Source organism: Somniosus microcephalus, chromosome 1, assembly GCF_052327205.1.
Source record: "Somniosus microcephalus isolate GS21.2 chromosome 1, FLI_Smic_1.0, whole genome shotgun sequence".
Classification (NCBI taxonomy): Eukaryota; Metazoa; Chordata; class Chondrichthyes; order Squaliformes; family Somniosidae; genus Somniosus; species Somniosus microcephalus.
The window spans coordinates 126,199,520-126,222,389 of record NC_140987.1 but is presented as its reverse complement, the minus strand read 5'-3'; the positions used below and the strand labels follow the sequence as shown (position 1 = coordinate 126,222,389).

The window sequence follows — 22,870 nt, the reverse complement described above, 5'->3', positions numbered from 1 at the left end:
CCCGCCCCAATCTGACTGACTGCAATTTCAAATTGCAGGTGACTTGGAAACCCACCCCAAGCCACTGAATCCTCTTTAAATATGCTCCGATCACATCATCAGGGCCCGATCTGCCATTTTAACCTAAGGCCTGCAGCATGGGGAAGCAGTGATGGCTGCTCTGCCACGCAAAGCCCACCAGGAACCGCAGCCAGGGCCAGAAGAGGCCCAGCAAAGTTAGGTGGTTGTTTTAATTTTCCTCCAGGCCCTATAAGGAAACCTTGGGCCTTCCCTGCCCCGGGTTTCCTTACCCATCCTCTGACCCAAGATTCCCTTCACGGAGCACTCACCTTGTACCAGGAACCATTCCCCAGCGGCAGCCTCATCCTGCCCGATTTTAACGGCCGGGCAGCCACTTCCTGCCAACTTCCCAGTCGTTTTAGTCAGGAAGTCGGCATGCTAATGAGGATTGGCTGTTAAAATTGGCCAAGCCGGCCTGCTGTCACTCCTGATGGGCACACCACTTGCTTTGCCGCTTTCCCGCCCAGGGGATAAAATCGAGCCCTACACTTCAAAAGTACTTAATTGGCTGTGAAATGCTTTGGGACATCCTGAAGATGTAAAAGGCACTATATAAATGCAAGGCCTAGAAATTCAGTCGCGCCACTTTTGGGGCGCTAAAGTCGGGCGGGCGCTAAAGTTAGCGCCCGCCGGAAAGTGTAGGCCACTTCGCCGAAATTCAGTAGATTTGTCCAAGGAGTTTGGGCGAGCGCTGAAACTGGCGTTGCACTCCTATCTTTAGGCGCTAAGCCGGCGATGCGGACTGATAACGCCGAGGCCGGGCGCAGCGCAGGTGCGGTCATGTTTTGATTGACAGCAGACACCCTGACGCCGGCCAGCTCTTAAAGGGGGAAGGGTCGACTTGGTCTGCTGCCACGCCCTGGATAGTGGAGCCCTACAGCTAGGCCTGAACACTGCTGGTGGACCCAAATAGCGCCTGAAGCCATGCAGAAGGCCCGTGAACGAGCGCAGCGCTTCTCAGAGCATGCTTTGAGGGTGCTGCTTAAGGCTTTTGAAAAGAGAAGAGAGATCTTGTGCCCGGACAGTGGCAAGAAGGCTCCCAGGAGGCAGTACAGGAGAGCCTGGAGGGAAATCGCCCACAGGGTGTCATCCACCAGCGATGTCCTGAGGAGTGCGGAACAATGCCGCAAGAAGTACAACGACCTCACTCGGATGGTCAGGGTGAGTACCCTTTCCAGTGTCCTCCTCATCCTTGCATGTGCACCTCACATTATGGGCAAAGGGACCTCAAAGGCCTAATGGCCATCCCTCCTCCCGCAGCTATGGCACTGGCATGATCATCAATAGCACTTTCTGCACTTTACACACTGGCCAAGCTATTCGACCATGGGAGGCAGTGCACACAACAACAGGGCACCACACTGGCCAAGCTATTCGACCATGGGAGGCAGTGCACACAACAACAGGGCAACACACTGGCCAAGCTATTCGACCATGGGAGGCAGTGCACACAACAACAGGGCAACACACTGGCCAAGCTATTCGACCATGGGAGGCAGTGCACACAACAACAGGGCAACACACTGTACTTAGAGGCCATCCTTTCTCTTGCAGGCCAAGCTGGCGAAGAATATGAAGAGCCGGAATGTCACCGGGGGAGGCCGTGGCCAGTTCCAGGAGCTCAGCGACCTGGAGGAGCGCGTGGCTCGACTCATGCGTGGCCGGGTGGTTGGCCCCGTTGCTGTTGGAGATGCCGACCCTGTGCTGGGCCCCAATGGTAAGGACATGACCGTTTGGACCTCTTTCGTTCCCCTTGCGCTTCAGATCTGCATCCTTTGCCACTGTCCGACCAATGCGCATAATGCCACCACTCATGCCTCCCTCGCTGATGCCCTGTCCTCACTCTAAAGCTACTCTTGTGCCTTCCTGCTTTCAGCTGGTGAGGAGGAGGTCCATGAAGCTGAGTGTGCCAGTCCCTTGGAAGAGGAGGACGTCGAGGGCCAAGAGGAAGGCGGCACATCGGGGGAACCCTCATCCGCGCCAGGGGATGGCAATGGAGGGGACACGTCTTGCCTGGAGGAGAGCCAGGGGGAAGTGTTGCAGGGGGGTGCAGCTCCTGGGCCCAGTGGCGTCCAGGCACGCGGGAAGGGTCGGGCAGCACGGCGGCCTTCACCCCAGAGGGGGGAAGTGTTGCAGGGGGGCGCAGCTCCTGGGCCCAGTGGCGTCCAGGCACGCGGGAAGGGTCGGGCAGCACGGCGGCCTTCACCCCAGAGGGGGGAAGTGTTGCAGGGGGGCACAGCTCCTGGGCCCAGTGGCGTCCAGGCACGCGGGAAGGGTCGGGCAGCACGGCGGCATTCTCCCCAGATGGAGAGTCCGCCCTCCAGTCCGGAGACGGTCCTCGCCCAGGAGGTGCGCCTCCTTGATGAAATGTCTGCGGCCTCCGAGCGGCGCCACAACGAGTTCATGGGGGTTGTGGGACAGTTGCCTCAGGCCATTGAGTCCCTGGCTCATAGTGTGGCCGCTTTCGGGGACTCACAGGCCAGGGGTGTGGAACAACTCGCGGCAGCACAGGCCAGGGGTGTGGAACAACTCGCGGCAGCACAGGCCAGGGGTGTGGAACAACTCGTTGCAGCACAGGCCAGGGGTGTCGACCAACTCGCGGCAGCACAGGACGCGAGTCGCGAGTTCATGAGTGGTGCCGTGCAGACACTGGCTGATCTGATGCGGGCACAGAACAGGGCAGTTCGGGCACTCACTTCTGCCACACTCGCTGTGACACGGAAGCATCGACAGGGCACCCGCCGCCCTGCTGCAGCACAGCGGTCTGGCCTCCACCAGATTGCTGCGCTTGCTGCAGTGCCAGCCCGGCCGAGTGCCTGTGTCTCTGGCGACCAGCGAGCGCCTGGCATCAGCCAGCTTGCCCCCATTGCTGCAGCCGCCACTGCCACTCCCCCAGCCAAGGTGCGACGAGCTGCTGCAGAGACTGATGCTGCCCAGCCACAGCTGCAGCAGTCAGCAGCCGGCCCCTCCAGGACCGGACCTCGTCTAGGCCGACCCCCAAGGGCATCTGCCGATACGCTTGGTGCCCCACAGGAGCCTTCCCCCAGCCTTCCAACACCCACAGGGCCCAGGTTGAGGCGGAGCAACAGGTCGGGCAGGGGCCGGAGAAGCCTGCACAAGGACTCGCCCTCTCGGCACACCAAGTAGAGGGTGTGGCCAACTGTTTTTTTTATATGGGGGTGTTTGTGTTCTGGAGGGGGGGGGGCTTATTTTGGAAAGGCCGAAGGTGAAGGCCAATTGGATTGACAAGTTTTGTTATTCCTCCCCAGGTTGTGGGAGTGAGGTATGTTTTTCACTGTTTTTTGGGGGTCTTGTCTGTTTTTCTGTTTCATGTGGGAAGGGCCCTGAGTTTGTTAAATAAAGCTTTTTATTTATTCAGCTTGTCCAGGTGTCATGTTTCAAGTGGTTGTTGCGTTAACCGGCTGAGGGCTTGCGGAGCAGCTGCATTCAGGTGCGTTCATTGCCACAAGCCATTCCCTGACAGGGGGCCTAGAAGTGTCGTTCAATAAGCCGCCGGCGGACGGCCCTTGGACCTTGTGGCTCCCTTCTGGGCTGGTACTCCTCATCCTCCTCCTCCTCCTCCTCATGGTCCTCCTGCTCGTCCTCCTGAGGTGGTGGCCCAACGTGAGGTGGCAGTGCCTGAGTCCTGCGGATAGCCAGGTTGTGCAGCATGCAGCAAACGACGACGAACTGGGAGACTCTATCCGGCGAATACTGTAGAGATCCGCCGGATCGATCCAGGCAGCGGAACCGTTGCTTCAGGACGCCAATCGTTTGCTCTATGATGTTCCTTGTGGCTTGCTGGCTTTCGTTATATGCCTCCTCCGCAGGGGTCCTGGGCGCGCGGAGCGGGGTCATGAGCCATGTACACAAAGGGTAGCCCTTGTCCCCAATAAGCCATCCCCTTGGTGGAGGCTGTGCCTCGAACATGTCAGCCACAGTAGTCTGGCGCAGGATAAATGCATCGTGGCTGCTTCCTGGAAAGCGGGCATTGACAGCTAGGATGCGCTGCCTGTGGTCACACACCAGCTGTACATTAAGGGAATGGTAGCCCTTCCGGTTGCGGTAATCCTCGGCATTGTCGATAGGTGCCCGCATAGCCACATGCGTGCAGTCAATGGCGCCCTGCACCATGGGGAAGTCGGCGATCCTGGCAAATCCGACTGCACGCTGCTCCTGCCTCTCTAGGGTCATGGGGAAGGAGATGAATTGTTGTCTCCTTGCGAAAAGGGCATCGGTGACCTGCCGGATGCAGCGATGCACGGCGAACTGGGAGATGTTCGCTATGTCCCCAGCAGCGGCTTGGAAGGAGCCGCTTGCATAAAAGTTCAGAGCCACCGCGACCTTCACTTCCACCGACAGAGAGGTCCTGCACATCAGCTGTGGACGCAGATCTCTGTGAAGCAGCTGGCAGATCTCTGCAACCACCTCCCTTCTGAAGCGCAGCCTCTTAACACAATGCGCGGCAGTCATGGTGAGATAGGACACCTGCTGCCGGTATTCCCTGAGTGGGTAAGGCCGACGTTGCCGACGCCTGATGGCCCCTCTGCATCTAGGCATGGCTGGCCCTCTCACACAGCGTCTGCGAGCCCTTCACACATAATGCTGGAACTGGGGGGTGGAGCCCCATGCAGCCCCCATAATGAACTTGCAAACAGCGAAATCACAAAGAGTCAAATTTCCAAGCTCTGGCCAGAAGCCAAAAATACCTCTCCTATGTTGTCCCAAATCAGTAAGGTCTGTTCGTGGTCTGTGTCCAGAAATCCAAAGCACTAAAGTCATTGCAGCAAAATGGCTGGCCTTTATAGTTCAGTGAAAGTGCCCTTTAATTAGCGCTCCCCGAGGCCCGCAGGGCCTCTGCTGCGTTCCACTTCACAGTTCTTAACAGCGCCACGCCCACATTGGGCGGGCGCCACTGAATTTTCGGTTTGGGGCGCACAAACAGCGTTGCACGACGAAATGACGTCATAAGCTGCGCGCGCAGCTGAGCGGGCGCTAACACTTTGCGCCGGCGCTAAATGTCAACTGAAGTTGGGGTGAGGCGCAGATCGCGCTGCGCCCGGGCGCTAAGTGCCTAGCGCTGGAAATCTACCCCTCTTATGGCGTTAACGGCTGGCGAACGCAACTGAATTTCTAGGCCCAAGTGTTTCATTCTTCTTTATTTCATATATTAAGAGGATGTTTATGAAACCATTCTATTTTGTCCCAGTCCTTCTTGTTTTCCTGGGGCACAATCAATTTGCACTCAATAGGGTATGCCAAAAACTTGCTCTCAGGCTTATGCTAATGCTGCTCTTGAACCAGCTACGAGATGGTGAGTAAGAATGGCAGGGAGACTTGTACCATGTTGTTTTAATTCCCGTCTGCACAGCAACAATGCTGACAACGCTCCATGGAATGTGAGGATCAAACTTGTACTTCAGCACTCTGAGCAGTTAGGCTACACTTAGCTAGAACATTCTGTAACAGAATCAAACCACTTGATAGCTGTATGAAAAAAAGAAATAGTAAATGGTATGGGGGGTACAAACAGAAGAGTGAGATTAGACTAGATGGCTCAAATAGAGGAAAATCACCAATGCGTACATGATGGGATGAATAGCCTGTGCTGTAGCATTCTATGGTTCTGTAATTATAACTAGCCAGGTTGTTTTTAAACCAGAGCAACTACAACTAAAAAAAAATCCATAACACATACCTCATTTCGCTATTATAAAATCTAATTTTCAGTTTCTTTACACTGGCGATGTACAACACTGATGTGTACCTCTACAATATTAGCTTAATTATGTACAATGTGCGAACATTTAATGTTCTTCAGCGTTTGGTGAGAAATACATAAAGTTCCCTCATAATCCTTTCAACAGAAGTGAACCAGTTTCAAAACAAATTACCATTAAATTTTACAAAGAGGTAGAAATAAGAAATTAGCAACCTTATACTGAAATCCTAAGTGCTTGGTAACAGGACAGGTAGATAAGGTGGTTAAGAAGGCATACGGGATACTTGTCTTTATTAGCCGAGGCACAGTATACAAGAGCAGGGAGGTTATGCTTGAACTGTATAAAACACTAGTTAGGCCACAGCTAGAATACTGTGTACAGTTCTGGTCACCACATTACAGGAAAGATGTGATTGCACTAGAGAGGGTACAGAGGAGATTTACAAGGATATTGCCAGGACTGGAGAATTTTAGCTATCAGGAAAGATTGGATAGGCTGGGGTTGTTTTCTTTGGAACAGAGGAGGCTGTGGGGAGACATAATTGAGGTGTATAAAATTATGAGAGGCCTAAATAGAGTGGTTAAGAAGGACATTTTTCCCTTAGCAGAGAGGTCAATAACCAGGTGGCATAGATTTAAAGTAAATGGTAGAAGGATTACAGGGGAGTTGAGGAGAGCTTTTTTCACCCAGAGGATCGTGGGGGTTTGAAACTCACTGCCTGAAAGGGTGGTAGAGGCAGAAACCCTCATCACATTTAAAAAGTACTTGGATATGCACTGGAAGTGCCGTAACCTACAAGGCTATGGACCAAGAGCTGGAAAGTGGGATTAGGCTGGATCGCTCTTTTTCGGCCAGCACAGACACGACGGGCCAAATGGCCTTTTCCTGTGCCGTAAATATCTATGATTTTATACTAATTTGAGGCGTGATTTCAGGGGGCCAGAATGGAAAAATGTCAGCCTTGTTTAAATAGAATATTTAGTAAAATGAGGTCCCGAGCAGAATTTCTTGACTTCGAGTGAGGCTCTGCCCACAGCACACTCCTCACTCGCGTTAAATGGGCTCATCTCGAGTCCTGACACCTGGCTTGCTTAAGTAAGCTTCTGAAAGAAAGATCACAATTAGAATTGCTGTTAAAAGTGGGGGGGGAGTTGCATTTTGCTCCATATATTATTTGATTTTGCTGTATGGTTTTTAATAATTTTTGACCTGTGGTTATTTTCTTCCAAATGAAGGAAAGTCCTTCATTATTCTTGGCTGTTGCTGCAATTTAAAGCATACCATACAAAGTGGTGAGGATCGGGATTGCTTTGGGAGTTCCCATAGTGCTGCATGATTTAGATGAGGAAGACGGCTTCAAGACATGACAACAAAAGCAGGAGCACGGCATTTTTCATTTATCTGTTACTACCCGGGACCCATGTTTATAGACCCCTGCACCCATTCCCTGGATATGTCAGAAAAGACCTGTACACTGCCACTGCTTCACAAGAGGCTGCTACAAAGTAGTACCATTGGCGGCACAATAAACTGCAAACAACATCTGGAACAGGGATGGCTCTCCCATAGAAATGAAATGATCACATCATGCAGTTTTCACGCTCCCAGTTCTTTCCAAGTCACCCCAGGTGACTTCTACCATAGTCTATAATGCACATATGCAGCAAGTAAGTGACAATGCTATGTTTGCAAGGGATCACCCCTTCATCACTTTCCCTGTGGAAAGAAGGTATTATCTAGACAGGGCACAGAGCTTTCCCTGGATGGCAGGGTTTCCTCAGGTGCAAGGCATCGAAGATGGCACCTATGTGGACTTCAAGGCTCCTCATACCAACCTCATGGCTCACATGAAGAGAAAGGATCTGCAATTCAATTAATGCTAAGGTGGTATCTGCCCACAGAAACATCATCATGCATGTCAATGGTCACTATTCAGGAAGCAGTCATGCTGCCTTCATTATGCAACAGACTACAGTGTCCACATTTTTTAAAGGAGAAGGAACAGTTGGGGACAGCTCTTAGGTAACCAGAGCTAACCTCTACATCCATTCCTGCTGAACCCACCTAGAAACCCCCTAACAAGAGTGGTGGCTCTTGGGCTGGAAGCCTGAGCATCTGTTTGCTGCCCTTATGCTGCTACCACCTCCATCTGCAAGAAAAGTACGCAGAATGAAACAGTTTCTTGGAAGTTTGGATAGGGTGTACCAAGGATTGTGTCAATAGTTACAGGAGGATCATTGCACAGAAATGTTTGAAAAGCCTAGATGTAAACTACAAGAGCTGCTTAGGAAATGCAAATTGCAGGTGACTTGGAAACCCACCCCAAGCCACTGGATCCTCTTTAAATATGCAGATTGGGCTCCGATCACATCATCAGGGCCCGATCTGCCATTTTAACCTAAGGCCTGCAGCATGGGGAAGCAGTGATGGCTGCTCTGCCACGCAAAGCCCACCAGGAACCGCAGCCAGGGCCAGAAGAGGCCCAGCAAAGTTAGGTGGTTGTTTTAATTTTCCTCCAGGCCCTATAAGGAAACCTTGGGCCTTCCCTGCCCCGGGTTTCCTTACCCATCCTCTGACCCAAGATTCCCTTCACGGAGCACTCACCTTGTACCAGGAACCGTTCCCCAGTGGCAGTCTCATCCTGCCCGATTTTAACGGCCGGGCAGCCACTTCCTGCCAACTTCCCAGTCGTTTTAGTCAGGAAGTCGGCATGCTAATGAGGATTGGCTGTTAAAATTGGCCAAGCCGGCCTGCTGTCGCTCCCGATGGGCACACCACTTGCTTTGCCGCTTTCCTGCCCAGGGGATAAAATCGAGCCCTACACTTCAAAAGTACTTAATTGGCTGTGAAATGCTTTGGGACATCCTGAAGATGTAAAAGGCACTATATAAATGCAAGTGTTTCATTCTTCTTTATTTCATATATTAAGAGGATGTTTATGAAACCACTCTATTTTGTCCCAGTCCTTCTTGTTTTCCTGGGGCACAATCAATTTGCACTCGATAGGGTATGCCAAAAACTTGCTCTCAGGCTTATGCTAATGCTGCTCTTGAACCAGCTACGAGATGGTGAGTAAGAATGGCAGGGAGACTTGTACCATGTTGTTTTAATTCCCGTCTGCACAGCAACAATGCTGACAACGCTCCATGGAATGTGAGGATCAAACTTGTACTTCAGCACTCTGAGCAGTTAGGCTACACTTAGCTAGAACATTCTGTAACAGAATCAAACCACTTGATAGCTGTATGAAAAAAAGAAATAGTAAATGGTATGGGGGGTACAAACAGAAGAGTGAGATTAGACTAGATGGCTCAAATAGAGGAAAATCACCAATGCGTACATGATGGGATGAATAGCCTGTGCTGTAGCATTCTATGGTTCTGTAATTATAACTAGCCAGGTTGTTTTTAAACCAGAGCAACTACAACTAAAAAAAAATCCATAACACATACCTCATTTCGCTATTATAAAATCTAATTTTCAGTTTCTTTACACTGGCGATGTACAACACTGATGTGTACCTCTACAATATTAGCTTAATTATGTACAATGTGCGAACATTTAATGTTCTTCAGCGTTTGGTGAGAAATACATAAAGTTCCCTCATAATCCTTTCAACAGAAGTGAACCAGTTTCAAAACAAATTACCATTAAATTTTACAAAGAGGTAGAAATAAGAAATTAGCAACCTTATACTGAAATCCTAAGTGCTTGGTAGCAGGACAGGTAGATAAGGTGGTTAAGAAGGCATACGGGATACTTGCCTTTATTAGCCGAGGCACAGTATACAAGAGCAGGGAGGTTATGCTTGAACTGTATAAAACACTAGTTAGGCCACAGCTAGAATACTGTGTACAGTTCTGGTCACCACATTACAGGAAAGATGTGATTGCACTAGAGAGGGTACAGAGGAGATTTACAAGGATATTGCCAGGACTGGAGAATTTTAGCTATCAGGAAAGATTGGATAGGCTGGGGTTGTTTTCTTTGGAACAGAGGAGGCTGTGGGGAGACATAATTGAGGTGTATAAAATTATGAGAGGCCTAAATAGAGTGGTTAAGAAGGACATTTTTCCCTTAGCAGAGAGGTCAATAACCAGGTGGCATAGATTTAAAGTAAATGGTAGAAGGATTACAGGGGAGTTGAGGAGAGCTTTTTTCACCCAGAGGATCGTGGGGGTTTGAAACTCACTGCCTGAAAGGGTGGTAGAGGCAGAAACCCTCATCACATTTAAAAAGTACTTGGATATGCACTGGAAGTGCCGTAACCTACAAGGCTATGGACCAAGAGCTGGAAAGTGGGATTAGGCTGGATCGTTCTTTTTCGGCCAGCACAGACACGACGGGCCAAATGGCCTTTTCCTGTGCCGTAAATATCTATGATTTTATACTAATTTGAGGCGTGATTTCAGGGGGCCAGAATGGAAAAATGTCAGCCTTGTTTAAATAGAATATTTAGTAAAATGAGGTCCCGAGCAGAATTTCTTGACTTCGAGTGAGGCTCTGCCCACAGCACACTCCTCACTCACGTTAAATGGGCTCATCTCGAGTCCTGACACCTGGCTTGCTTAAGTAAGCTTCTGAAAGAAAGATCACAATTAGAATTGCTGTTAAAAGTGGGGGGGGAGTTGCATTTTGCTCCATATATTATTTGATTTTGCTGTATGGTTTTTAATAATTTTTGACCTGTGGTTATTTTCTTCCAAATGAAGGAAAGTCCTTCATTATTCTTGGCTGTTGCTGCAATTTAAAGCATACCATACAAAGTGGTGAGGATCGGGATTGCTTTGGAAGTTCCCATAGTGCTGCATGATTTAGATGAGGAAGACGGCTTCAAGACATGACAACAAAAGCAGGAGCACGGCATTTTTCATTTATCTGTTACTACCCGGGACCCATGTTTATAGACCCCTGCACCCATTCCCTGGATATGTCAGAAAAGACCTGTACACTGCCACTGCTTCACAAGAGGCTGCTACAAAGTAGTACCATTGGCGGCACAATAAACTGCAAACAACATCTGGAACAGGGATGGCTCTCCCATAGAAATGAAATTATCACATCATGCAGTTTTCACGCTCCCAGTTCTTTCCAAGTCACCCCAGGTGACTTCTACCATAGTCTATAATGCACATATGCAGCAAGTAAGTGACAATGCTATGTTTGCAAGGGATAACCCCTTCATCACTTTCCCTGTGGAAAGAAGGTATTATCTAGACAGGGCACAGAGCTTTCCCTGGATGGCAGGGTTTCCTCAGGTGCAAGGCATCGAAGATGGCACCTATGTGGACTTCAAGGCTCCTCATACCAACCTCATGGCTCACATGAAGAGAAAGGATCTGCAATTCAATTAATGCTAAGGTGGTATCTGCCCACAGAAACATCATCATGCATGTCAATGGCCACTATTCAGGAAGCAGTCATGCTGCCTTCATTATGCAACAGACTACAGTGTCCACATTTTTTGAAGGAGAAGGAACAGTTGGGGACAGCTCTTAGGTAACCAGAGCTAACCTCTACATCCATTCCTGCTGAACCCACCTAGAAACCCCCTAACAAGAGTGGTGGCTCTTGGGCTGGAAGCCTGAGCATCTGTTTGCTGCCCTTATGCTGCTACCACCTCCATCTGCAAGAAAAGTACGCAGAATGAAACAGTTTCTTGGAAGTTTGGATAGGGTGTACCAAGGATTGTGTCAATAGTTACAGGAGGATCATTGCACAGAAATGTTTGAAAAGCCTTGATGTAAACTACAAGAGCTGCTTAGGAAATGCAAACAGCATGCAGCAGAAGAGAAAAGACCAGTTCTAGCTGATCTTCTCTGTCCATCCATTTCACCAGTCTCACCCAAAGGGTAAAAATGTGGGCTCTGATTATAGCTGAGTGATAAATGCACTGTGTACTTTGGTACTGAGCCACACACACCACTAGCTCCCAGATTAGTCCCTATTGTGTGTTGAGCTAGTTGAGCTCAGCTGGGATGGTTTGGATGCTTAGACTAGCCTCAGTAACCCTGGGCTAAGGAGAGGAAAATACAGAAAGGATTTCTAGTTCTGATTGTTATCCAATGACTCTTGCTAGAAAGAGTGCACTTGTGAACATTGGGTCAGCACAAGACCAGGCTCCTCTGTAGTGTCCCCAAAACAAACAGTCTGCCAACATAACTGTCTAGGCTCACATAGTAAGAGACACTGCTTGAGTGATGGCTACCATTGTTTGTAGAACCCCCAATATATTGGAGAAAAAAATTACAAACTTACTGAAGACTAATATTCATGTTAATCTGATTCCTTTCAGTTAAAAAAAGATGAAAATTCGAAACCTGGTAACATTTCAATTTTACCACTCGGAGGTTAAAAACAGCTATATTGCCAACTACTTCCACTGTTACCTGCAACAGTAAGATTCAGTCCATTATTGAATCAGTGTAGAGGTTCATTAACCTGACCTGATGATGAGGAAAACAAATCACAGATCTGGTCTTGTGGTTTATGATATCATCTGAACTCAAATATGCCACAGATAAAATATCACTCATGGTATAAACCACAATTACACAACAAGGGTGATTTTGATGCATCTCATCAGTACCAAAAGACAACACAATCTCATACTCAAGTGTCAAATATTCAGACACATCTTTGTTGTACAAAAATGGACATCAGCGTAAGACAAACGTGAGTTCTGTTTACCATCTTAGGAGGTGGATCCGTTTATTCCCTTGGAACACAACAAAGCCTGTCGCAGTGAATCCTATGAAAGCTGTAGCTCCTGAAGAATCCTTAAAGGTAAAAGACAAACATTTACAATACTTTCAACAGACTACAGTCTAGAAATTAGCCTACAAACACATAACATCTTTGTAGGACATTTCTCTTTCCACTACTTTAAGGGAAGAGTTAATCTATTTATTTTAGATGGGCTAATCCATCCATTAAAATTGCAGTCAGAGAACTGCTATACCAACGTATTAAGGGTTCATTCAATAATATCAACAATATTAATTTCTGGGCTTATGTTATTGTCTGTCAAAGAAAGATTCTCGGTGAACTTAATGCAGATGAGCATTGGCTTAAAAATTAATGTAATTTTAATAGTAAACTCCCTCTTAAACCTAAAACAATTATCCTACAAACTAATAAATATCAAATTGGTATCATTCTACTTGACACCAGGGCTCTTAGATCCTAATTGTTCATAAATATTCCTGTAGTTTATAAATGTTTTATTGGAATTTTCTTGTTTACAGTCATGAATGAAAATGTACTTAGAAAGTACTGGCCCGGCCCAGTCTTCATCTCTCATCCTGTTACCGATAACGTAGACAGAGGTGCAGCACGTTTGCCTGTTAAATGATGTGTGGATAATTGAAAAGATTTCTGCACACCCAATGTGAGTTGGATCCAAACTTTGCAAAAAGTCATACAGCAAGAGCTGTCAGCAAGACATTATGACCAGAGTTGATGGGAAAATCATTAAAAGGTAGGATGAATAAGGAGGCCATATACTCCTTGAAAAATAAGAGTCTAAATGGGGTAGAGGAGCAAAGGGATCAAGAGGTACACATCCACAAATCATTAAAAGTAGCAACACAAGTTAACAAGGCCATAAAAATGCAGACAAAGCACTAAGGTTCAATACTAGAGGAACAGAATTGAAAAGCAGGGAAGTTACATTAAACCTGTATAAAATCTTGGTTAGACCACACTTAAGAGTACTGTGCACAGTTCTGGTCTTCATATTAGTAAAAGGATATAGAGGCACTGAAGAAGGTGCAAAAAAGATTTACAAGGATATCAGAACTGAGAGGTTCTAACTATTAGGAAAGACTGAACAGACTGGGGCTCTTTTCTCTAGAAAATAGAAGGCTGAGGGGTGACCTAATAGAGGTCTTTAAAATTAAGAAGGAGTTTGATAGGCTAGACATAGAGAAGATGTTTCCACTTGTGGGGAGTCCAAAACTAGGGGCCATAAATATAAGATAGTCACTAATAAATCCAGTAAAGAATTTAGGAGAAACTTCTTTACCCAGAGAGTGGTTAGAATGTGGAACTTGCTACCACTAGGAGTAGTTGAGGTAAATAGCATAAATGCATTTAAGGGGAAGCTAGATAAGCACATGAGGGAGAAAGGAATAGAAGGATATGCAGAAAGGGTTAGATGAAGTAGTGTGGGAGGAGACTTGTGTGGAGCATAAACCCCAGCACAGACCAGTTGGGATGAATGACCTGTTTCTCTGCTGTACATTCAATGTCATTCTATGTAAAATAAGTGGCTAAGGAGGGTCAATAATCATCTTTAATTTTAACTATAGGAAGAACTACAATTGGAAGATTGCTCTACTTTTTCTTCCCTCTGATGTTCATCTTCGCCCACTCACTCTAGCCTCTGATTCCTAAGTACCTCCCCTTTGATCGCCTTCCCTTCCCATTCATTCACTGTCTTTACTTTCCCCCTCTTGATTCATCTGCCTATAGAAACATAGAAGATAGGAGCAGAAGTAGGCCATTCGGCCCTTCGAGCCTGCTCTGCCATTCAATGAGATCATGGCTGATCATCCAAATTCAGTACCCTGTCCCTGCCTTCTCCCCATATCCCTTGATCCCTTTAGCCTTAAGAAATATATCCAACTCTTTCTTGAATATATTTAATGAACTGGCCTCCACCGCCCTCTGTGGCAGAGAATTCCACAGGTTCACCACTCTCTGGGTGAAGAAATTCCTCCTCATTTCAGTCCTAAATGGCTGACCCCTTATCCTTAGACTATGACCCCTGGTTCTGGACTCCCTGGCCATCAAAAACATCCTTCCTGCATCTAGTCTGTCCAGACCTGACAGAATTTTATAGGTTTCGATGGGATCCCCTCTCAATCTTCTAAACTCCAGTAAGTATAAGCCCAATCGACACAATCTCTCCTCATACGTCATTCCTGCCATCCCAGGTATCAGCCTGGTGAATCTTCGCCGCACTCCTTCCATGGCAAGAACGTCCTTGCTCAGGTAAGGAGACCAAAACTGCACACAATACTCAAGGTGTGGTCTCACCAAGGCCCTGTACAACTGTAGCAAGACATCCTTGTTCCTGTACTCGAACCCTCTTGCTACGAAGGCCAACATACCATTTGCCTTCTTAACCGCCTGCTGCACCTGCATGCTTACCTTCAGCGACTGGTGCACAAGAACACCCAGGTCTCTTTGCACTTCCCCTTCTCCCAATCTATTGCCATTCAAATAATAATCTGCCTTCCTGTTTTTGCCACCAAAGTGGATAACCTCACATTTATCCACATTATAGTGCATTTGCCATGTTTCTGCCCAATCACCCAACCTGTCCAAATCATACTGGAGTTTCACGACATCCTCCTCACAGCTTACCCTCCCACCCAGCTTTGTGTCGTCTGCAAATTTGGAGATATTACATCCAATTCCCTCGTCCAGATCATTAATATGTATTGTGAACAGCTGGGGTCCTAGGACCGATCCTTGGGTACCCCACTAGTCACTGCCTGCCACTCAGAAAACGACCCGTTTATTCCAACTCTTTGCTTTCTGTCCGCCTACCAGTTCTCTATCCAAGTCAATACCTTGCCCCCAATCCCATGTGCCTTAATTTTGCATGCTAATCTCTTATGTGGGACCTTATCAAAAGCCTTCTGAAAGTCCAAATACACCACATCCACTGGTTCTCCCTTATCTATTTTACCAGTTACATCCTCAAAAAATTCCAGTAGATTAGTCAAGCATGATTTACCTTTTGTAAATCCATGTTGACTTTGTCTGATCCTGTCACTGCTTTCCAAGTGCTCTGCTATTACATCTTTTATAATGGACTCCAGCATTTTCCCCACTACCGATGTCAGGCTTACCGGTCTATAATTCCCCGCTTTTTCTCTACCACCTTTTTTGAATAGTGGGGTAACATTAGCTACCCTCCAATCCATGGGTACTGTTCCAGAGTCTATCGAGTTCTGGAAGATGACCAGCAATGCATCTGCTATTTCTAGGGCCACTTCCTTAAGTACCCTGGGATGTAGATTATCAGGCCCTGGGGATTTATTGGCCTTCAGTCCCATCAATTTTCCTAACACCATTTCCCTACAAATACTGATTTCTTTCAGTTCCACCCTTTCATCAGACCCTATGTTCCCCGGCATCTCGGGATCCTCGTCCACCTGTGACATTTCAATCACAACCTATTGATACTGTCTTAAGATTTTTTTTGGTGAAGAGTAAATTATAACATTTCTGTAGATGCAACAGAAATGCAAAAACCCACAAAGTAACTTTTTTTTAAATCAATTTTATCTCCCCCTCCACTGCTGAAGGCATTCACTTTAGCTGGGATATATCTCCATAGCTGATTTCTAGTATCTTAACCAAAATACCATTTTCCATGCATGAGCCTAGACTATGTATGGGGGATTTTTAACTCTCTGTTAAAATTAAAGCCACACAAAGAAAGTTTGGGCCACTGCCGTCACAGGCAACGCCCCCACCCTCACCCCACGTTCCGGGTGCACCATATTTGACAGCCAGACACGGCAAGCTGCCTCTAAACACATATTTTGGGCGGGCAGCTCAAGTGAGGCCCGGCTGGTAAAATGGAACAGACTCTCGCAGCACCTCCGGCTCAGCTGGCCTGCACATTACTTCAGCTTTCCGCCTGGGAGGTAAAATTCTTCCATGTGTGTCAGCAAGCCATTTGATTTTGGGAGGCAGCATCCAATATCCTTACACGTTCCAGCAGTTGTCACAGATAGTGATCTGGCTGTTTTTTCTCCCCTCCCTAGCGCAGGGATGCATATGCCTTTACCAACTGAGCCGCTGGGGTAGCTAGAGTAATTTCCAAGATTTCTTGCAGTTATGTCACTGCATTAATTCTGAGTTCAATCTTCAAAATGTGATAAGGCATTTAATTGCGTCAAGTCAGACATTCATGAGACTTATACTAAGGCTGGGAAATTCGATAAGGCCCAAAAACTGGCGGGGGCACTGTGGGGCAAGATTAATTTGGTGCTGCCTGCTAATTTAAATGATTTTAGCGCACAGCCCAGCGACTATTGAGCTGCTGACAAGCTGTGCGCTCAGCAGGAGGCCCAAGGTTTCGTCGCTGGAGAGACGCTGTATTTTCTTAAAGCAAGGCTGTTAGTTTTGAAGGCAGTCTCTAGCCCTTAAAGGTGAACTACCTCATGAAAAATAAAATTGAAAAACATTCTAAACTAGGCAGTCTCTAGCCCTTAAAGCTCAACTGACTTCTGCAAAAAAAAAGAAATAATTCCAAACTAGGCAGTCTGCAGCTCTTCAAAGTGCTTCAGCACTAACACAAATAGCTCAACAGGCCAGTGAAGGGGCAGCCAGGGTCAAGGACGCAGCACTCGAGCATTGTGCAGGGTGTCAACACTGGAAGAGAGGTCCTCTACCCACAGGGGGCCTGGAGGCCCTCCAGAAAGAAGGATGTGGGACCAGATCACCAAGGCCGTCACTGCCAGCAGTGTCGCCTCCCAGGACTTGGCTCCAGTGCCCAAAGATGTCTCATGACCTCAAATGAGTGGTCAAGGTCAATGAATGCATCTTCAAATGCCGGCTCCTACCAAATGCACCACTAGCCTCACACACTGCTCAATGCATGACACCATGCACCGCCCCCCCCCCCAATCACTCACTTACCAACAATCTGTACCAAACATGAGGCTCACCTCACATTCCTGGCTTCAGTTCACCCCCTTGGAGGAGATGGTGCTGGCCATTTTTGGCAGGGGCATGGCTGAGCCCTTGGCCAGCGGCAGAGTTTAAAAAATACAAAATGCTGGTATCCTCATACGTTATCTTCATTCTCACATCCCACTTACCCATCATCCCACAATCTCTTTTGATGTACAAGCTGCACATGGTGTAAGCACGTATCTCTTGCTTTCCCACCCTCCCCTCACCACAAACCCACCCTTGTGCCATCCTCATATCAGACACCCAGGAAATCCAGCCTGCCCAGCCAGTGGTTGACCAAGAAGAGGGAGAGGAGAGTGAAGAAGAAGAAACACTGTCACTCGATTTCACACTCCCAGCCACCAGCTCCTTGAGGTCGTCCTGCAAGGCCATCTGCAGTCTCTCCCACTGACAGTCAGCAGTCATGTTGCAGCCACAGGGGTAGCACTGCGTAACATCACTAGGATAGGCAAAGACAGGCAAGGCACTCACTAAGGGAATGCACAAGGATGATGTTGATTTTTTGATGTAATATTGGATGCATATATGGATAAAGTTGGATTGGAAAGCTTGCTTTGTGGTGGCTTTTATTTCAGCAAGAGGACACTGTGATGGTCAGTAACAGAGGGAAGGTAAGGTGTGGGACAAATGTTGAAAGGGGAATTGGGATTGTGTTCACTGGTACCACAGGCGGATGATTTGATCCCGGATATCCCGGCCAGAAAGTGGCTGTCTGAGTTGCCTCCTTCCTTCCGCTTCCTCCTCTTCTGCTTTTTCCTCTTCTGCTTCTTCCTCTTGCCTCTGCGAGCAGCTTGTCCCCTTTACTGCCTCTGCTTCATGTCCATGTGATGTTGTAGCCCAAGAGAGACTGCAACTAGAGCCCCCAGGCAGCCCCCAAGTGGTATTCTCAGAGGCCTTCCTTTAACATCCAAAGCCTTGCAAGCATCCAACAGCACTCCCTGCACACTTTAACAACTTTTTTAATGTATTGCACCAAGCAATTACTCAAATAAAACATAAAAATAGCAGTCCAAAAGCTGAAATCGAAACTTACCTGAAAGATGCGTGTGTCCCTTTAAGAAGCGCTGGCAGCATCTCTGTAGTACTGCTGCATGTGAGTGGTTTGGAGAGGGCGATATGGAAAGCAAGGACGTCCAAAATAGCAGTCGTGCGTCAGTTCAGGCATTGCATGCCGATTGACGTCATGATCTGCATATTTATATGTGAGAGGCGAGCGCTGGCAACGGCAGAGCTAACGACCTCTCCAAAAATAGCGGTGTCGTGTTCCGCACCAGAAGCAGGCGGAAGCGAGGCAGCTGCCATTTTTTTTTAAGCAAAATTGGCCTTAACGGCCGACACTACGCCCCGAATTACGCGGCCACAATATTTAAGGAAGGTTAATGCTTTCCCCTGAAAGTAAGATATCGATGTGCTCAGACCGCATCTGGAATACCATGCGTAGTTCTGATAACCTAATGATAGGAAGATGATTGTTGCCCTTCAGAGAGCATAACTAATTTAAGTTACGAGGAAAGGTTTTATATCTGTTTTCACAGTACAAGACACAAAAAACATACCGGGAAATTATGTGGGGAATAGTGGAAGGGAACAGTATAGTCACGGGAATAGATACTGTTCTCTGCAGCCACGACCGGGATTTCCGAAGGCTGTTTTGCTTGCCTGGTGCCAGGGTTAAGGATATCTCCTCATGGCTAGAGAAGAAGGGGAGGGACCAGTTGTCGTGGTCCACATCAATGTTCCCCCTAAGGTGCGCATCAGTGCACCAATCGGGAGATCCCGCACAGGCCGCTCACCAGGTCCTGCTGCTGGAAGATTGCAAATTAGAGAGAACATTGGTCCATGTTGAAACCAACGACACAGGTAGAACTAGGAATGAGGTTCTGCTGAGAGAGTTTGAGGAGCTAGAGTCAAAATTAAAATGCAGAACCTCACAGGTAATAATTTCTGGATTGTTATCTGAGCCAGGTGCAAATTGGCATTGGTACAAACAGATTAGAAGGTTAAATGCGTGGCTCAAAGTGTGGTGTGGGAGACAGGGGTTTCACTTCATGGGGCACTGGCACCAATACTGGGGAAAGAGGGAGCAGTCCATTTGGATAGGCTCGACTTAAACTGGGCTGGGCCAGTGTCCTGGTGAATTGAATAACTAGGGCGGTAGATAGGGCTTTAAACTAATGAAGGGGGAGTGAGAGGATTCTGGAAAGGTAAATTCAAAAGCAGTAAGAGAAATGTCAAGACTGTAGAGCAGAGTAGTGATTTTGGTAAAAATAAGCAGAGTGGGTCAGGAAGGGACAGAGAGCTTAACAAAGGTAATAGGGCATTAGTGACTAAGGTGACATCAGGAAAAAAGCTAAAGGCACTATATCTGAATGCACGAAGCATTCGCAACAAAATAGATGAATTAATAACAGAGATAGAAATAAATAAGTTTGATCTAATAGCCATTACGGAAACGTGGTTGCAGTGACCAAGGTTGGGAACTAAATATTCCAGGATACTTGACTTTTAGAAGAGATAGGCAAAATGGAAATGGAGGTGGATAGCCCTGATAATAAACAAAGGCATAAAAACAGTACAAAGAAAGGATCTTAGCTTGAAAAATCAAGATGTAGAATCACTTTGTGTAGAGCTAAGACACAACAAAGGGCAGAAAATGACTGGTGGGAGTAGTTTATAGGCCCTCTAACAGTTCTTGTAGTGTCAGGAGCAGTATAAATCAGGAAATTAGAGGTGCATGTAACAAAGGTAAATGGGGGACTTTAATTTTCATATAGACTGGGCAAACTAAATTTGCAGTAATAGTGCAGAGGACGAGTTCATGAATGTATTCGCTAGTTTTCTAGATCATTATGTCAAGGAACCAACTAGGGAACAGGCTATTTTAGATCTAGCATTGTACTATGAGACAGAGTTAATGAATAACCTTGTAGTAAAGGAGCCTCTGGGAAAGAGTGATCATAATATGATAGAATTATATATTGAGTTTGAGAATGATTTAGTTAAGTCCAAAACTAGGGTCTTAAATCTGAACAAAGCAAACTATGTAGGTATGAGGGGAGAGTTGGCTAAGGTAGATTGGGAAACCAGATTAAAAGATATGACTGTACATAAGCAATGGCAAACATTTAAAGAAACAATTCATAACTTGCAACGAACATGCATTCCCTTAAGGAATAAAAATCCCATGGGAAAATTAGTCCAACCGTGGCTAACAAGAGAAGTTAAAGATAATATGAGGTTAAAGGAAGAGGCTTTTAATGTTGCCAAAAAGAGTAGTAAGCCTGAGGATTGGGAGAATTTTAGAATTCAGCAAAGGATGACCAAGAAATTAATAGAGAGAAAAGAGAATATGTGAGTAAACTAGCAAGAGACATAAAAACAGATTGTTAAAGCTTCTATAGGTATAGAGTCATAGAGTCATAGAGTTATACAGCACGGATAGAGGCCCTTCGGCCCATCGTGTCCGCGCCGGCCATCAAGCCCTGTCTAATCTAATCCCATATTCCAGCATTTGGTCCGTAGCCTTGTATGCTGTGGCATTTCAAGTGCTCATCCAAATGCTTCTTAAATGTTATGAGGGTTCCTGCCTCCACAACCCTTTCAGGCAGTGAGTATGTAAAAAGGATGAGATTAGCGAAAGTAAATGTGGGTCCCTTACAGGCAGAGACAGGAGAAATTATAATGGGGAATAAGGAAATGGCAGAGACATTAAACAAATACTCTGTATCCGTCTTCACGGAAGACACAAAAACACTCTGGAAATAACAACAAAAACAACACCTTGTATTTATATAACGCCTTTAATGTAGTAAAACGTCCCAAGGCGCTTCACAGGAGTGTTATAAGACAAAAACATTGACACCAAGCCACATAGGAAATTAGGGCAGATGACCAAAGAGGTAGGTTTTAAGGAGCATCTTAAAGGAGGAAAGCGAGGTAGAGAGGCGGAGAGGTTTAGGGAGAGAGTTCCAGAGCTTAGGGCCTAGGCAGCTGAAGGCACAGCCATCAATGGTTGAGCGATTATAATTGGGGATGCTCAAGAGGGCAGAATTTGAGGAGCGTAAATATCTCGGTGGGGGGTGGGAGGTTGTGGGGCTGGAGGAGATTACAGACATAGGGAGGGGTGAGGCCATGAAAGGATTTGAAAACAAGGATGAGAATTTTGAAATCAAGGCGTTGCTTAACATGGAGCCAATGTAGGTCAGCGAGCACAGGGATAAGGACACGGGCAGTCGAGTTTTGGATGACCTCAAGTTTACGTAGGGTTGAATGTGGCAGAAGTGCGTTGGAATAGTCAAGTCTAGAGGTAACAAAGGCATGGATGAGGGTTTCAGCAGCAGATGAGCTGAGGCAGGAGTGGAGACGGGCAATGTTACGGAGGTGAAAATAGGCGGTCTTAGTTAATGTAGTCGGAAGCTCATTTCATCATCAAATATGACACCAAGGTTGCAAACAGTCTGGTTCAGCCGCAGACAGTTGCTAGGGAGAGGGGTGGAGTCGGTGGCTAGGGAACGGAGTTTGTGGCGGGGACCGAAGACAATGGCTTTGGTCTTCCCAATATTTAGTTGGAGAAAATTTCTGCTCATCCAGTACTTGATGTCGGACAAGCAGTGTGTCAATTTAGAGACCATGGAGGGGTCGAGAGAAGTGATGCTGAGGTACAGCTGGGTGTCGTCAGCATACATGTGGAAACTGACACCGTGTTTTCAGATGATGTCACCAAGGGGCAGCATATAGATGAGAAATAGGAGGGGGGCCAAGGATAGGTCCTTGGGGGACACCAGAGGTAACGTTGCGGGAGTGGGAAGAGAAGCCATTGCAGGTGATTCTCTGGCTACGATTAGATAGATAAGAATGGAACCAGGTGAGTGCAGTCCCACCCAGCTGGACGACAGTGGAGAGGCGTTGGAGGAGGATGGAATGGTCAACCGTATCAAAGGCTGCGGACAGGTCAAGAAGGACAAGGAGGGATAGTTTACCTTTGTCACAGTCACAAAGGATGTCATTTGTGACTTTGATGAGAGCCATTTTGGTACTGTGACAGGGGCAGAAACTGGATTGGAGGGATTCAAACATGGAGTTGCGAGAAAGATGGGCACAGATTTTGGAGGCGACATCATGTTGAAGGACTTTGGAGAGGAAAGGGAGGTTGGAGATGGGGCGATAGTTTGCAAGGGTTGTTTTTTGAGAGGGGTGATGATGGCAGATTTGAAGGAGAGGGGGACAGTACCTGAGGAGAGCGGACCGATAACAAAGTCAGCTAACATGGGAGCCAAAAAAGGAAGTTGGGTGGTCAGCAGTTTAGTGGGTATAGGGTCGATGGAACAGGAAGTGTGTTTCATGGACAGGGTGAACGTGAAGACGTC

At 47.0% G+C, this 22,870-nt stretch overlaps 1 protein-coding gene across 1 annotated transcript in view; it reads right to left on the bottom strand.

Moving 5' to 3' along the window:
* Window positions 1-22,870, bottom strand: part of frmd3 (FERM domain containing 3) — a 457,194-nt gene that overhangs the window by 97,516 nt on the left and 336,808 nt on the right. Inside the window, exon 9 of the mRNA XM_085985481.1 lies at window positions 12,474-12,562. Within this exon, the coding sequence (XP_085841607.1) occupies window positions 12,474-12,562 (89 nt within the window). The remainder of the gene's footprint in view (window positions 1-12,473; window positions 12,563-22,870) is intronic.